This window comes from Convolutriloba macropyga, chromosome 5 (assembly GCF_964194025.1).
Source record: "Convolutriloba macropyga chromosome 5, txConMacr16.3, whole genome shotgun sequence".
NCBI lineage: Eukaryota > Metazoa > Xenacoelomorpha > Acoela > Convolutidae > Convolutriloba > Convolutriloba macropyga.
The window spans coordinates 26,183,120-26,198,224 of NC_134472.1; the positions used below are offsets into that span (position 1 = coordinate 26,183,120).

The 15,105-nt window shown below is 33.9% G+C and overlaps 1 protein-coding gene across 4 annotated transcripts in view; it reads left to right on the forward strand.

The window, feature by feature from the left end:
• Window positions 1-12,927, forward strand: part of LOC142339265 (muscarinic acetylcholine receptor M4-like) — an 88,971-nt gene extending 76,044 nt beyond the window's left edge. For all 4 annotated transcript variants that reach the window (XM_075389155.1, XM_075389152.1, XM_075389153.1 and 1 more), the window contains exon 4: window positions 12,409-12,927. In XM_075389155.1, coding sequence (XP_075245270.1) covers window positions 12,409-12,668 — 260 coding nt within the window. In that variant the 3' untranslated portion in view covers window positions 12,669-12,927. The remainder of the gene's footprint in view (window positions 1-12,408) is intronic.
• The last annotated feature ends 2,178 nt before the right edge of the window (window positions 12,928-15,105 follow it).

The window sequence follows — 15,105 nt, forward strand, 5'->3', positions numbered from 1 at the left end:
CTCTCAAATATAGTTAGATATAGACTTTGAAGTTTCCAACACGAAATTATAGCACCCGAAATTTGGGATCTTCTCCGTTTGCGCCCCCCCCCCCCCTCCGGTACGTTATGCTTCCCCCAGTTACAGAGCACCTGACATTAATAAACCATAACATGTCCAAATATGGCACGTGCGTCTGGGGGTGCAAATAATACCCGGGGCGAAACTGGATGGTTATCTTGTAAGATCTTACAAGTTTCTTGTAAGAAATGTTTATCTTGTAGGATCTTGTAAGACGAATGTTTACCTTGTAGAATTCTTGTTGAACGAATGATTATCTTTTAAGATTCTTGCAATTTTAAATGACTGAACAATTATTGTTTCCTAGCATCTACAAAGGGCACCATTACCCACAGAATAGCACGGAACGCAAGCACAAAAAGGAAGGGAAACCAAAAGCATTAGTCACTGACCTAATGGACAGTCTTGAAAAGACCGTTTTTCTACAAGAGTTGAATTTCTGATAATAATAACAATCGTTTTGTCCTTTTAACAGATTTTCCTATTGCAATAGAAATAAGCGAGCTCATATATGCACCCACAAAACTCGTGGGGCTGGAAACGGAAAAAATCCGACTTTTTAAAAAGAAAATCCGTAGAGGGAATCCTTATCTGCGCTTTTCAACTCCCACAACCCCATTGAGTTCCATTTTGTTGTCTCCCTGTGCAAAATGGGAAAAACTCAAAATATTAATGACTTTAGTAAAAAGGAATTCAATAATTTTACAAAGTAATTTTTAACTGAAAAATTTTGATGACTGGAAAACAGAACAGGAGACCGACTTGAAACAAAATTTTTTTTTGGGACATAATTGTGCTCTCTATACGCTCGGAAACAGTTTTGCATTGGCAAAAGATTGAATTTTAAATTTCATAAGTCTCATCTCTTCTTTTTTTTCGTTTGGTAAGGCCAAAGATAATTGGCCAACGACGGATTGTAAATCCAATTAATTTTTTTTGTTTTGTCATACTTCTTGCTTCAGAAACTCTTTTGTAATATACCAAGATTTATCAACATCTCAGCAGGTTCCGCCAAAAATTGTTCCTGTTCAGATCTCGCCGAGTTTTTCCACAATAATTTAGATAATCAAGAGCTTTGCAAATTGTGCCATGTTTTGCTAGAACTATCAGGACTTAATATGACATAGCAAACGGGTATCAAGTTTCATTTCAATGGGTGAGGAAAAAGAAATTCCTCGGTGTACTTCCCTCATAGCAGAGTTTTACCTACTTTAGTTTACAAAAAGTCCCCTTATTTAACACTGACCGGCTGCCCTTTACAACAAATTTCAAAAACTGTTGTTTTCAAAAAGTAATATACGAACAGTTTTGAGTGTATGTTTTTCTGCCGATACATAAATTTTTCTTAGATGAAAACTTCACAAACGAACGATTTTGCATAATTGATTCTGTGTTCGAACGAATTCAACGCTTTTCAACCAGAAAAATTCAAACATCTGCTGTATGGTTTATGAGGTTCAACCAAATAAACATTTTGTAATAAGTGTAACTCAGAATTTTTGGTATAAAATTAGAAAAATTCCTTCAAATTGGTTTTTTTTTTCATTTTAAGCAGAAATTTGTTTTCGTTGAGATCGTTTTTGTCTCGGAATACCTATCGGGTTTCTCTTAAAAACGTTTTGAACATCTTTTTTATAACGAAAAAAAACACGTTTGCTTCTAAAAACTTTTTTTTGCTGTCTTGTAGTATTTGGAAATATCTTTTGTTTATTTGTCCCTGTGTTTCCGTGGGATGAAAAACGACTAACGATTTTTAACTATGTTGTTTGCCTGAAATTTATTTCAATAAATAACAGCTAATTGATTTTGAATATAGTTCTACATTTTCTTGTTCATTTTTTTGTGTGAGAACTTCATCACTAAGCTCGACAAAATTGAAAGGGAGGTTCAGAGTTCTATGCGGATATCTGGAACGTTGTCGAGAACTGTACACCTTACAAAATTTTTGAAGCAAAAATTTCATAAACCAATTTTGTTTATAAATCTTAGAAACCATAGAAAGATCATATATGATTCTTCCTAATCATACAAAGATCGTATATGTTTTTTACTAGCCATTTGAGGATCATATATGATGCGTACTAATCATTGCATGCCAAGAAATTTTGTATGTCTTAAATGGAACGAGATTTTTTTGTATCATTACCAAGAATGTTCATCCCAAGATTCAGAATTCGTTATTCAGTATCAATCTACAGCCTCTCAACAATTAAAATGGAGGCACAGTTTCCTCAGTTCTTTTTTCCAACAATTTTTTTGTTGTTTGCAGGTTTTTAACGTCTGTCAACAATAATAAATGCAACTCTCGTTTTCTTCTCGATGATGCTGGGGCTGAAATGAGGAACACCTTTTGCGGAATTGACCTCGGTCGGCCGAGATCAGTTAGATTTTTAAGAAACATCTGTCAAAAATTTTCAGATGATGTGATTTATGGTTTTTAAACTTGTCGACAATTTTTTGCGTCTTTTTGATATTTTAATAAATTAATTGCATAGATAATTTTTTTGGATAGGACAATGATCGGTTTAAATTTTCAGGAGAACGAACTATTTGCGTTGCAGAATTTAATAAAGAACGCATTGTTCTTGTTTTCTTTGTAATTTAGCATTTCGATACATCTTTTGTTTTTGACGTCTTTTACAATGTAATTTGGGCGCACAATCAACATATTTCCATATTTCAATGCACATGCCAAAAGGCCTTATTCTCCAGTCATAATCGGACGGTTATCTTGCAAGATCTTGCCAGATTTTTGCAAGAATCTTGCAAGATTACGCATCATCTTGCAAGAACCCTGCAAGATGACCGTCCCTCTTAAAACTATAACTTTTTCATCAAAAATTTAAGACGATTACCTTGCAAGATCTTGCACGATTCTTGCAAAATTCTTGCAAGATAAGCGTCCGGCAGACCTTGCATCCTGCAAGGTAAACGTCATTTGCAAGAATCTTGAAAGATCTTACAAGATAACCGTTGGAATACGTCCGGGGCTGCTTCATTTTCAAATTGCGAATTTCAATGTTGTATAAACAAGGCAGTATATTGTCCGTAAAATTGATTGTGCTAAATTGAATTGCTCTAATCCCACATCGTCTGGAATTCTCGCATCTATTACTTAAAAGTGTTTTTCTAATTTACCGTGTATGGTAATATTTGCTTAAAAATTGGCAAAATCCATACATTACGGAATTCTGTTTTGAAATACTCTTCTGTTATGTATTAGTACAGCAATACGGATTTTGCGCTTAATAATTTGAGTAATTTTAATCCGCGAGACGTTCAGTAATGGAGTCAATTATAACAAATTGCTGATGCCATGCCATCTTGTTCGCACTTGTTTTCGGTATATTGACCGCATATTTGTCATCTCAACTTTGGCCAACGACGGATTGTAAATCCAATTAATTTTTTTTGTTTTGTCATACTTCTTGCTTCAGAAACTCTTTTGTAATATACCAAGATTTATCAACATCTCAGCAGGTTCCGCCAAAAATTGTTCCTGTTCAGATCTCGCCGAGTTTTTCCACAATAATTTAGATAATCAAGAGCTTTGCAAATTGTGCCATGTTTTGCTAGAACTATCAGGACTTAATATGACATAGCAAACGGGTATCAAGTTTCATTTCAATGGGTGAGGAAAAAGAAATTCCTCGGTGTACTTCCCTCATAGCAGAGTTTTACCTACTTTAGTTTACAAAAAGTCCCCTTATTTAACACTGACCGGCTGCCCTTTACAACAAATTTCAAAAACTGTTGTTTTCAAAAAGTAATATACGAACAGTTTTGAGTGTATGTTTTTCTGCCGATACATAAATTTTTCTTAGATGAAAACTTCACAAACGAACGATTTTGCATAATTGATTCTGTGTTCGAACGAATTCAACGCTTTTCAACCAGAAAAATTCAAACATCTGCTGTATGGTTTATGAGGTTCAACCAAATAAACATTTTGTAATAAGTGTAACTCAGAATTTTTGGTATAAAATTAGAAAAATTCCTTCAAATTGGTTTTTTTTTCATTTTAAGCAGAAATTTGTTTTCGTTGAGATCGTTTTTGTCTCGGAATACCTATCGGGTTTCTCTTAAAAACGTTTTGAACATCTTTTTTAAAACGAAAAAAAACACGTTTGCTTCTAAAAACTTTTTTTTGCTGTCTTGTAGTATTTGGAAATATCTTTTGTTTATTTGTCCCTGTGTTTCCGTGGGATGAAAAACGACTAACGATTTTTAACTATGTTGTTTGCCTGAAATTTTATTTCAAGCTAAAATCACTTTTTTCAATTATTGTTAATTATGTAAGAACACATAAGGGCGAATTGACAAATTAATAGACAAGTACTAATACATTTTTGATGGCCGCCCTCGTTGCTTCAAACGACTACTATTGCAGTCTTACTTCGTCAAACTGTATTTCATTTTACCTCATTCTGCCGCTTTACCGATGTATTGCTTGACTTGACATCTTTCTAACTTTTCTACACTCTGATCAAGGTGTTTCTAACATCAGTTGCTCAACAAACGAAACGAGATTGAACATAGTCAATATCAAAAGACAAAATCAGAAATGGAAACAGTTTGAGATGCATGCTTCCTTAACTTTGTTCTAATAAATCTTAACTTCAGTCTCTTATGTTTGTTGGTTTTGATATTCTTCCTTGTGTCTTTTCACTAAGAAAAAAGAGTATGCCTAACTACAAAATCCAATAAAAAATAACATACACTTTAGAAAAAATTTCTGCAAAAAAATATTTTTAATTTTGTGGCTTTTATTTCAATCCCAATTGGGGTTGTGAGAATCAATGGCGCTATTTTCCGGCAATGGGTTGGGTTTGTTCTCAATAAAAAACAGCTAATTGATTTTGAATATAGTTCTACATTTTCTTGTTCATTTTTTTTGTGTGAGAACTTCATCACTAAGCTCGACAAAATTGAAAGGGAGGTTCAGAGTTCTATGCGGATATCTGGAACGTTGTCGAGAACTGTACACCTTACAAAATTTTTGAAGCAAAAATTTCATAAACCAATTTTGTTTATAAATCTTAGAAACCATAGAAAGATCATATATGATTCTTCCTAATCATACAAAGATCGTATATGTTTTTTACTAGCCATTTGAGGATCATATATGATGCGTACTAATCATTGCATGCCAAGAAATTTTGTATGTCTTAAATGGAACGAGATTTTTTTGTATCATTACCAAGAATGTTCATCCCAAGATTCAGAATTCGTTATTCAGTATCAATCTACAGCCTCTCAACAATTAAAATGGAGGCACAGTTTCCTCAGTTCTTTTTTCAACAATTTTTTTGTTGTTGTTTGCAGGTTTTTAACGTCTGTCAACAATAATAAATGCAACTCTCGTTTTCTTCTCGATGATGCTGGGGCTGAAATGAGGAACACCTTTTGCGGAATTGACCTCGGTCGGCCGAGATCAGTTAGATTTTTAAGAAACATCTGTCAAAAATTTTCAGATGATGTGATTTTTGGTTTTTAAACTTGTCGACAATTTTTTGCGTCTTTTTGATATTTTAATAAATTAATTGCATAGATAATTTTTTTGGATAGGACAATGATCGGTTTAAATTTTCAGGAGAACGAACTATTTGCGTTGCAGAATTTAATAAAGAACGCATTGTTCTTGTTTTCTTTGTAATTTAGCATTTCGATACATCTTTTGTTTTTGACGTCTTTTACAATGTAATTTGGGCGCACAATCAACATATTTCCATATTTCAATGCACATGCCAAAAGGCCTTATTCTCCAGTCATAATCGGACGGTTATCTTGCAAGATCTTGCCAGATTTTTGCAAGAATCTTGCAAGATTACGCATCATCTTGCAAGAACCCTGCAAGATGACCGTCCCTCTTAAAACTATAACTTTTTCATCAAAAATTTAAGACGATTACCTTGCAAGATCTTGCACGATTCTTGCAAAATTCTTGCAAGATAAGCGTCCGGCAGACCTTGCATCCTGCAAGGTAAACGTCATTTGCAAGAATCTTGAAAGATCTTACAAGATAACCGTTGGAATACGTCCGGGGCTGCTTCATTTTCAAATTGCGAATTTCAATGTTGTATAAACAAGGCAGTATATTGTCCGTAAAATTGATTGTGCTAAATTGAATTGCTCTAATCCCACATCGTCTGGAATTCTCGCATCTATTACTTAAAAGTGTTTTTCTAATTTACCGTGTATGGTAATATTTGCTTAAAAATGGCAAAATCCATACATTACGGAATTCTGTTTTGAAATACTCTTCTGTTATGTATTAGTACAGCAATACGGATTTTGCGCTTAATAATTTGAGTAATTTTAATCCGCGAGACGTTCAGTAATGGAGTCAATTATAACAAATTGCTGATGCCATGCCATCTTGTTCACACTTGTTTTCGGTATATTGACCGCATATTTGTCATCTCAACTTTGAACACTTTCCAGATGCACATTTTCGGTCTTTTCGATTCATTTCTGGCATTAAAGTTCTGAAGATGTTCATTTGGAAAGCCCTTTTATTGCGCGTTTTTCATTAAATTGAGAAATTTTTCAAACACTTTAACTAATTTTTGCTAAATTTGTGTAAGTTTTTGATGTTCGCAAGGCCTGTAATTTTGGTTTCAAGGACACTTCTTAATAAGGCGGTTTTAGCTTTACAAAACAGCTCGACTATTGTTCAGCATGTTCAACCAGTAAGTTTATGTCTCAAATCATTTTAAAATGCTTTTTTACTAGATCTGATAAGCCGTCTGTTTCATTCCCAGAGAAGTGGAGTTCTTTTGAAGCTGGGTGCTTTGTCAAAGAGGTTTTCTAGTTTCTTCATCTAGCGTCTCTGTGGAAGGCTGAAGTTTGAGAAACTGAAAAAGTCTGAATTATTGCATAAGGATGGTCAGGTAGGTAGTTACTTAGTTCCTTGGAAATGAGCAGCTGCTTTTACAAATTTTTCAACAAATATTTGGGATTGTTTTCCTTCAAATGATCTGTTTTCTGAGATATGGAATCCATCACAATTCGTTTATTTGTGTATACACGTTGGGTTACATTTAAAAGCCTCATGCGACCTGCATAGATTGAGTTCATTCTTCATTGTATGGAAAATTCGTTTCCGATAAGTTTCCGATTCACATCCGCAATTTAGATACAAATGTTTTAACTACAAACAACAGTAGTGTTCGTTTGTCTGTGTTTAATAGAAAGACAATTCAATTTTTGTCCCACGGGAAATGGAAAATAATTAGGAAAATATAGCATCGTAATGACTCATTGCGGGAGCGGGAAACTTAGAAGGGTATTCACTTACGTTAACACATCAAACAATTTTTTCAAGGCTCTCTGGTTAAGTCTCAATTAGCATTCGGAAAGATTATTTTCACATCGAGCATCAATTTAGCCCATTATCTACGAGACGTTTTGTGGTAAACCGGGTTGAATTTTAAAGTGCAATATTTGAAGTCGTCTATTATTATCGTATCTACAATAGTGAAGAACAGGTTTTGAAATGTATCCAATATAATGCGCTCAATAAAAGAACACTGACCTCAAGTTAAGTCACATTGCTTGAGAAAAAAAAGTGAACGAAAAACCGCGTGAGCGATATTTGAAGTGGTTTTAGAGACATAATTAGCTTCTGAAGGGATGGGACGGTGGTTTAAGGGCAATCTTCTCCAATTCATAACATTTACAAAGAAACATGATTCATTTTGAAGCTTTCCTTTTTCCTTTTAAAATCCACTAGGATAATTAACTCCTGATTGATTCTTCAAACGCATATCAAAAGTACATCATTATACATAGAGAGAGGGAGATGATGTAGATTCCAGGCATACAGGATCACTTTAAAACCATCCAAAGGAAAAAGTTACTTTTAATCCCAGCTACCATTTTCCTCTTAAAAGCTACTGTGCCTTGGTTAGTTAAGTAAGAGAGCTTTTTGTTCTATCAGCACACATTTATTGTTGCTACAGTGTAAGAAAAGAGTGGATTCGAGGCTGGTAAGGGGGGGGGGGTTGGGAGGAGAGATTGTGCGGGCGGGTGGGGGGGGGGGGGGGGGGGTTGTGTTGAAAGCGCGCTTTTAGGGACTTCTGCTTTTAAAGAGCATTGAGGCAATTGAGTGAACAAAATATTTAATGGGATTGAACAAAGGCGCGAGACAAAATGGGAATGGGAACAAAGCCTCTATCAAAATTCTTCAAAACATAGAGAGAGAACTCATTCAAATTCAAGAGCAGCCTTTGTTAGAGAGGGGACAAGCAGTGCTTTTGTCCATGTGTATGCTTAAGTACACAAGGTTAAATTGAAATTGTTCTGAATTGTAAAGCGATTTTTAATAGGCTTTTAATCAAAATCATGTGTGCTTTTATAGCCTCTGCCTCTCAAAACAAAATAGGACACTTGACTAACGTCACCGAGACCACCATGTTCATACTTCTATTAATCTTTTGAGGGTACAGAACTTGTCCTAACGGCAAAAAAGAGAGAAAAGGAGAGCTAGAAAGCAGTAAAAAAAAAGAAAGTTTAGATAGGATACGCGTTATCAATGAAAGGAAAGTTGCAATTAGCCGGAGGAATGATTTTGGATGAATCAGATATTGTTGGTCTGAAGTATTTCCATGCCTTAAAGCAGACTGACCGACCGTACATGTTTTCATTCATTTCTTTGATACTTTTATTAGTGCTGGCAATACCTCTGGTTTCGACAGACAGACCAAACCGTCCTGAAAGCTTTAAAGTGTTTTTTTTTTCGCCCTATGAACGTGTATTTCAACCCTATGAGTGACAATTAAAAGCATAAGCATGCTTTATTATGATAGCAAGAACAAGTGAAAGTTCTTCAGAAGTTGAATTTACATTTAGAGTCTGGATCCTTGACACCAAGGTGCTAATATGCCGGTTAATAGAAAGCTATAAACAGCTCTGGCAGGCGATTGGGGTATAGATTTATGCTTCCAATTCGGAAAATCCTCTTAACCTTTATATATTTTATTGCGCTGATCTTGTTTCGTTACATGCTCTAACGGTCTTATATATATATATATATATATATATATATATATATATATAAACTTTTTTTTGAAAACCCGCTGATTCATTTTCTATTTTTAGAGAACCACGATAAGAAGAATTAGGTACTTAAAATATGGTATAAAAATTTATTATGCAATCACAATAGCACGCATTCATGATACAAAGTGATGGTTACTAAAAAGTAACATAGCAATAATTGGATCAAAGGATGTCGATACTGTGCGTAGGCTTGTCAACCCGACTCGTGATATCCAATAAAATTCGCGCAAGATAAATTACCTTACAGGAACAAAACTATCAAATTTTGCTATTAAAACCTTAACAACTATCGTTGTACAATCTACGAAACAGGCTTATAGCAACTACAAAGTTATGGTCTTTGCCATTAGAGCCCCCCTCATCCCACGACATGATACCCCCCTTAAAGTTCGTTCATAAAACCCACGTGACCTAAGTTATTACACGCCATTATCCGTGATCGCTATTCTAAATCGGGCAAGTCAATTGGAGTTAAATTGATTGATAAACTTTGACCGAACAAAGATCCCTACGCAAAAGATAGACCAACAGCTTTTGTTTTTTTTTCTCAACTAAGAAGTAGTCTTCTTAGACTTTAAAGAGTTTTTTAAACGCGAACTGGTTCCTGTTATGTTTTAAGAATTTCCCATAAATTAGAATGTTTAAGAATTGTTTATAGATACACATCTAAGCTTCAGAACTAGCGTGAATTAAAACCTTTAAGAATCATTAAGAATTACAATTATTTGAAGCTCAGTTGTTTTAAGAATCCTGGATACTTGCACAAAATTATTATGACATCCAACTATAGGAGGAGTAATTTATATAAGGTTGTTTCAGCCCGCAACTGAGACGCAATCTTTGAAATTGAGTCTTTAATGATTACATATTCATAGCGTTAAAAGTATATATGACTCGCATAATCAGGTCGCCAGATATCTTTTGGTTTCATTGGTTAAAAGAATCCGTTTATTAATTCATTCCTCTCACTGACCAAAAAAAATGATCTGCTACATTTCTCTCATAATGTCAGTTTTGACGATCGATCTACTTCCTCCATTAACGACAATAGTTAAGAAACGCATTAAAAACGCATCGTGTTCTAGAAAAACAATGAAAATCTACTGATTGCCTACTGTCTTGACCGCTTCCAGTGTTCTCAAAGTTGATGAGGGAAGTTTTGTTACTCTCGTTCTGTGAAAATTTGGCTCATTAACTTGTGGAAACAAAGTTGAGTATGATCATTAATTCCAACAGTTGCTAGCAAGTGTAAATAACAAGGCCAAAAAATTGCCTTAACTCATGTTTTTGTGGTAAAAATGTCTGTTCCACAGTCAAATCAATTAAACATTTTCAGCGAAGTCTCACTCATGTTTTCGTTTTACTAATGAAGAGACGAAAAATAGTGAATGAGCCATATTGTAACTAGTCTGACATACAACTGATTGTTTGAATCACTTTGTTGTAAATTATTATGGAATGAAGTTGGGGATATTTTCGGGAAAATTAAAATTATCAGCTTGCAATAGAGCCTTATTTGATTCAAAGCCGATTGAAAGGTCGTAGAACGTTATGGTCCAGTTTGAAATAAACATCATGAAACATTTTCCCCACTATAATGAACTAGAGTGAACGTAAGATTTTGAAAAATGTTTTGAAAGTTGAAATTTTTTTTCCGACTAGCAATCCAACCACATTGGGACGAATCATTGTGTCGATTTCAACCATCGGTTTTCAAAATTATCTCCAAAACATCTAAAATTGGCTCGAAATGTGAAATGCAGTTAAGAAAGAATTGTTGAAAAGTGCTTCAGTTTTGGTCACCAAATTCCATAAAATGGCAAATTTGGGCAGCTTGCGGAATTTGGTCAATAAATTTGTCCCTCAGATTCTCCACCATAAAACTACGATATACCACAGTTTGCGGTATTCAACTTCCACAACCTGCGTTAGATAGAATCCACAAATAAGCATGCAATTAATGTTCGTTTATGTAGCTACTAATCTGGCTTCAAAGTCTCATCGAAAATATTGCCGCAATATTCAAACTACATAGTTCGTAGATATATAAGATACATCAAGAAAAAACATTCTACCATTTTTATTTGATTATATAATATATATTTAAATAAGAGAACAACCAGATATACACAGACAAAAGCTTTCTATTTTACATGTCATAATTAAGGTATAAATATCAGAAAATTTCCTTTACAATATTTAAATAGATCTACTTTCAGAATTCTGCCATAAAGAATTTTTCAGAGCCAGCTGAAAGAGTCCAACTGGTAAAGCTGGCATGATAAAACAGAACAGGCTGAAGTATACTGGGAGTTTATTTAGTGAAGAATGAGTAATTGTTTAATTAAATTCTGAAAAATTCCTCTTTATAAAAAGTGATCAATAATTATTAATTTCTGGAAAAGCCCTCTGTTTGAAAAGTGATCAGTAATTGTTTCATACTTATTCGTCAGCTGTTTGAACTCTATAATCCAAACAAAACTTTAATCTGTTTTGTTTTTAGATATGTTTTTTAGAACTAAAACACTATCCAGTGCGTTGTTATGTCGTGTTGCTGGAAGGCTAATAAGTTGGGAATTAATGCATCAACTTCCAGCAATTTTATTTCTTTTCTGAAAATTCCCGCAACAATAAGACTTAGTTATTGATGTTTCATAAATATCTTTCATACATATCATTCGAAACTGAGCGACTTGATGCAATCTGTCCAATAAATGAGTTTTGCTCCCTATTTTAATACTAGTTGTTGAACAGTTTTTAGTTTTTCCCTGCTCGTCAAATCAGATCAATATGTTCTGTTAAATTCAATAGTTTATAATGGTTGCTCGAGCCTCTTAATACAAATTGATACAAATCATGCAATGTAAGTACTCAGCAAAATCTGGGTTTGTCTTGTTTTCCTCTAATTGATTAACTACGTGATAATTTGTAAGAGTCCTCTCATTGCGTAACTCGTCGATGCGATCTGATTACAATTGCCAGATCACTTCATTACTTCAATTTATGACATTCTCAATTTACTCAATTTCAAATTTATGAATTCGGGCCAAAATGACAAAAACAGTGGTCATTATTTTTCTATGATCCATATCAACCATATCGATTTGCGCGAGGGGGCTACTCCACGTCTATCCGTGTACAACTGTAAGTGTGAGGGTGTGTCCGTGTACATGCACTTACAGTTGTACACGCATAAAACTGTGGTACTGCCCCTTTCATCTAACTACATTAATAGTTATTTAGTGAATTCGTCTTTTCACTGAACTGTATTATGTCCATTTGCAGGTGCTCTAGTCATAACGTGGACACCCTGGGCATCCCTGGTGATAATCCGTTCTTTGGTGAGAGAAGAGACCTTCCTTAAAAGGACAGAAGGCCTCTTCAACTTCTCCTATTTCTTCACATACATCAACAGCACCGTCAACCCACTTTGCTACGCACTAGCCAGTCGCACATTTGCCAAGGCATTCTACAGAGTTCTCTGCTGCAAATTCACAAAATCATCCCAGAGATCCATTAGTTTAAACTCCTTGCCAGATCATTAAGTGGATCACGTGACCACGATCTTAGAACTTGATCTTGATGATCACTTTTTACTAATCAAAAGCTATTATTTTGGAACTACGTTCTGTTAAATTAGCAATGATTTTTTGAGGTTTATTTTGTTGTGAACACAAAGTTTGATAATGAATTGCTGCATATACAATAGCCATAAATGAGCGATCTAAATTGTCAATGTCGTATTATAATATATTTTAAATTTTAATTAGCGCAGTCCGTTCTCAATTCAGTTATTTTAAGATATTTTTTTAAAGTTCAAAGCCAGATAACTATTTTCTTCGATTAATTCTCTCTCTCTCTCTCTCTCTCTCTCTCTCTCTCTCTCTCTCTCTGAGCACAATTTGAAATACGTATGTTTTTTTTCGAATTTGAATCAACGAAATGTCAGCATGTGACACGAAAAATTTGCTGTGAAATCATTTTTTCTTCTCAAAAATTATCGCTCAACCTCGATTGTTAAAAACGCAATCGCTGTGTCATTCCGTGAGAAACATACGGAGTGTCAATTTTGACAACAACACAACAGAAGTGATGAACATCTTGTGCCCACGCAAAAAAAATCTTTGTAAATCGCCATCCGTGACAAAAATGTACAATCTTTTCAATTGAGTGCGATTGAAACCTGATTCATATTGTCTTCAGAAAGCGCTAAACGCACAGTTTTCTGGATCTTACATCATTTCAGATTGGGACTGTGGCAATGAAGAATCAATCGTCACTGTCTCACAACATAATAAAAATGGAATAAAAATAGAATATAAACTTAAAAAGATTTATTTTTAATTTCATTTTTACAGGGAGTTACAGAGTTTTAAACTTTTGAGAGAATTACAGTCATTTCCGTTGTTTTTACTTACATTTTACGTAAATATTGACCAAATTTTTGTCAATTTTGCTAAAACTTTTTAAAACTTTAAAATAATGTAATTGGTTTTACAGTTAAGGATAGAGAAGGCTCGCCAATTTATTTAATCCGAGTTTCTTGGTTAATATTTCTGCTGAATTTTTTTGCTGCTCGAATTTGAGACTTTTTTAAATCAAAAAAGGCTCCAAATGAATTTGGTTCCTATTTCATTTAAATTTGCAGGAAGTAGAGAACTAAAATCTGCTGCCACAATCTTTGAAAACGCCAAAAAAGATTACTGTACATTCGCTTCCTGTAGGAGTTTTCAGGAATTAAATTTTTGCAGGTGTTTTGAAAAACAAACTTGATAATTATACAAAATGCATGATTTATTTGTCTTTTACTGAAGTATTTCATTTGCTAAATGATCTATTTTGCAAATATATGGAATAATTAATTTTTTTTGTTGGACGCTGAGATAAATCAGGGATAGGTTTGAATTCATGGTGGATTCTTACAATCAATAAGTATTCGGATTATGGGGCGCGGTCTTTTTCAAAACTTTGTCGCAGTTTTGTTTTTTTTATTGCTGATTACTGGCAAGAAATATTTCAGATCACGGCCCAATCAATGACAAATCCTATTTACGACAAATAAAAGCCACATGAAAACATATTTTGTCTGCAGAGAATAGCTCATTTTTTATGGCTTTGACGATGTATTTTCGTAAATCTTAAATGATTTATTTTTGTTCTGGATTCATTTGTGATAATTTTTAGAGCCTGCCTCAGGACTACGTTTTAATAATTAAAGATTCAATTGAGTTCTTAATGAGCTGCAAATAAGCCTACATAATGCCATCAGCTGTTATCTAATGCCTCTTATAACTTTGAAAGTATTTGTTTTAAGAGAATGTCAGTGAACTTTTGAATTTTGTCACTTTTTAATTGTATTTCTATCCTCCTGTAGCTCAGTCTCAATCTATACAGGTTAAAACCTATTCCAATTGAAGAAAAAAATATTCTTTATAGTGGTTAAATATTCAAGTAATGTTTCTTTTGGCTTTCTGTAAATTTTGGCTTTTTTTGCCATTTTCTCACAAAACTTATTGAATTTTTGTCTTTGCCTGTAATTGTGTTTTTTTTTTGTTTTTGTACGGCATATTCTTGTTAGTCAAACGTACTAAATGCTTCTACAGATGTTCAAATTAATCTATTCACTGATTCGGATTAGAGCTAAAACTTTTAATGAATTTCAATTAAATTATTTCAAACTAATTTTGTACTTACCAATTTTTTCATTTTTTTTCCTATATTTGGGTATTTTTTTTCTTCTTTTTTCAAATTATCACATTGAGGATAGTAGATCCAACTGGCATTGAAGGAAAGCGCAAAAGAACCTGCTTAAAGACGCCATTGAATATAGACGCCATTGAATATAGACGCCATTGAATATAGACGCCATTGAATGTAGACGCCATTGAATATAGACGCCATTGAATATAGACGCCATTGAATATAGACGCCATTGAATGCAGACGCCATTGAATATAGACGCCCTTGAATGTAGACGCCATT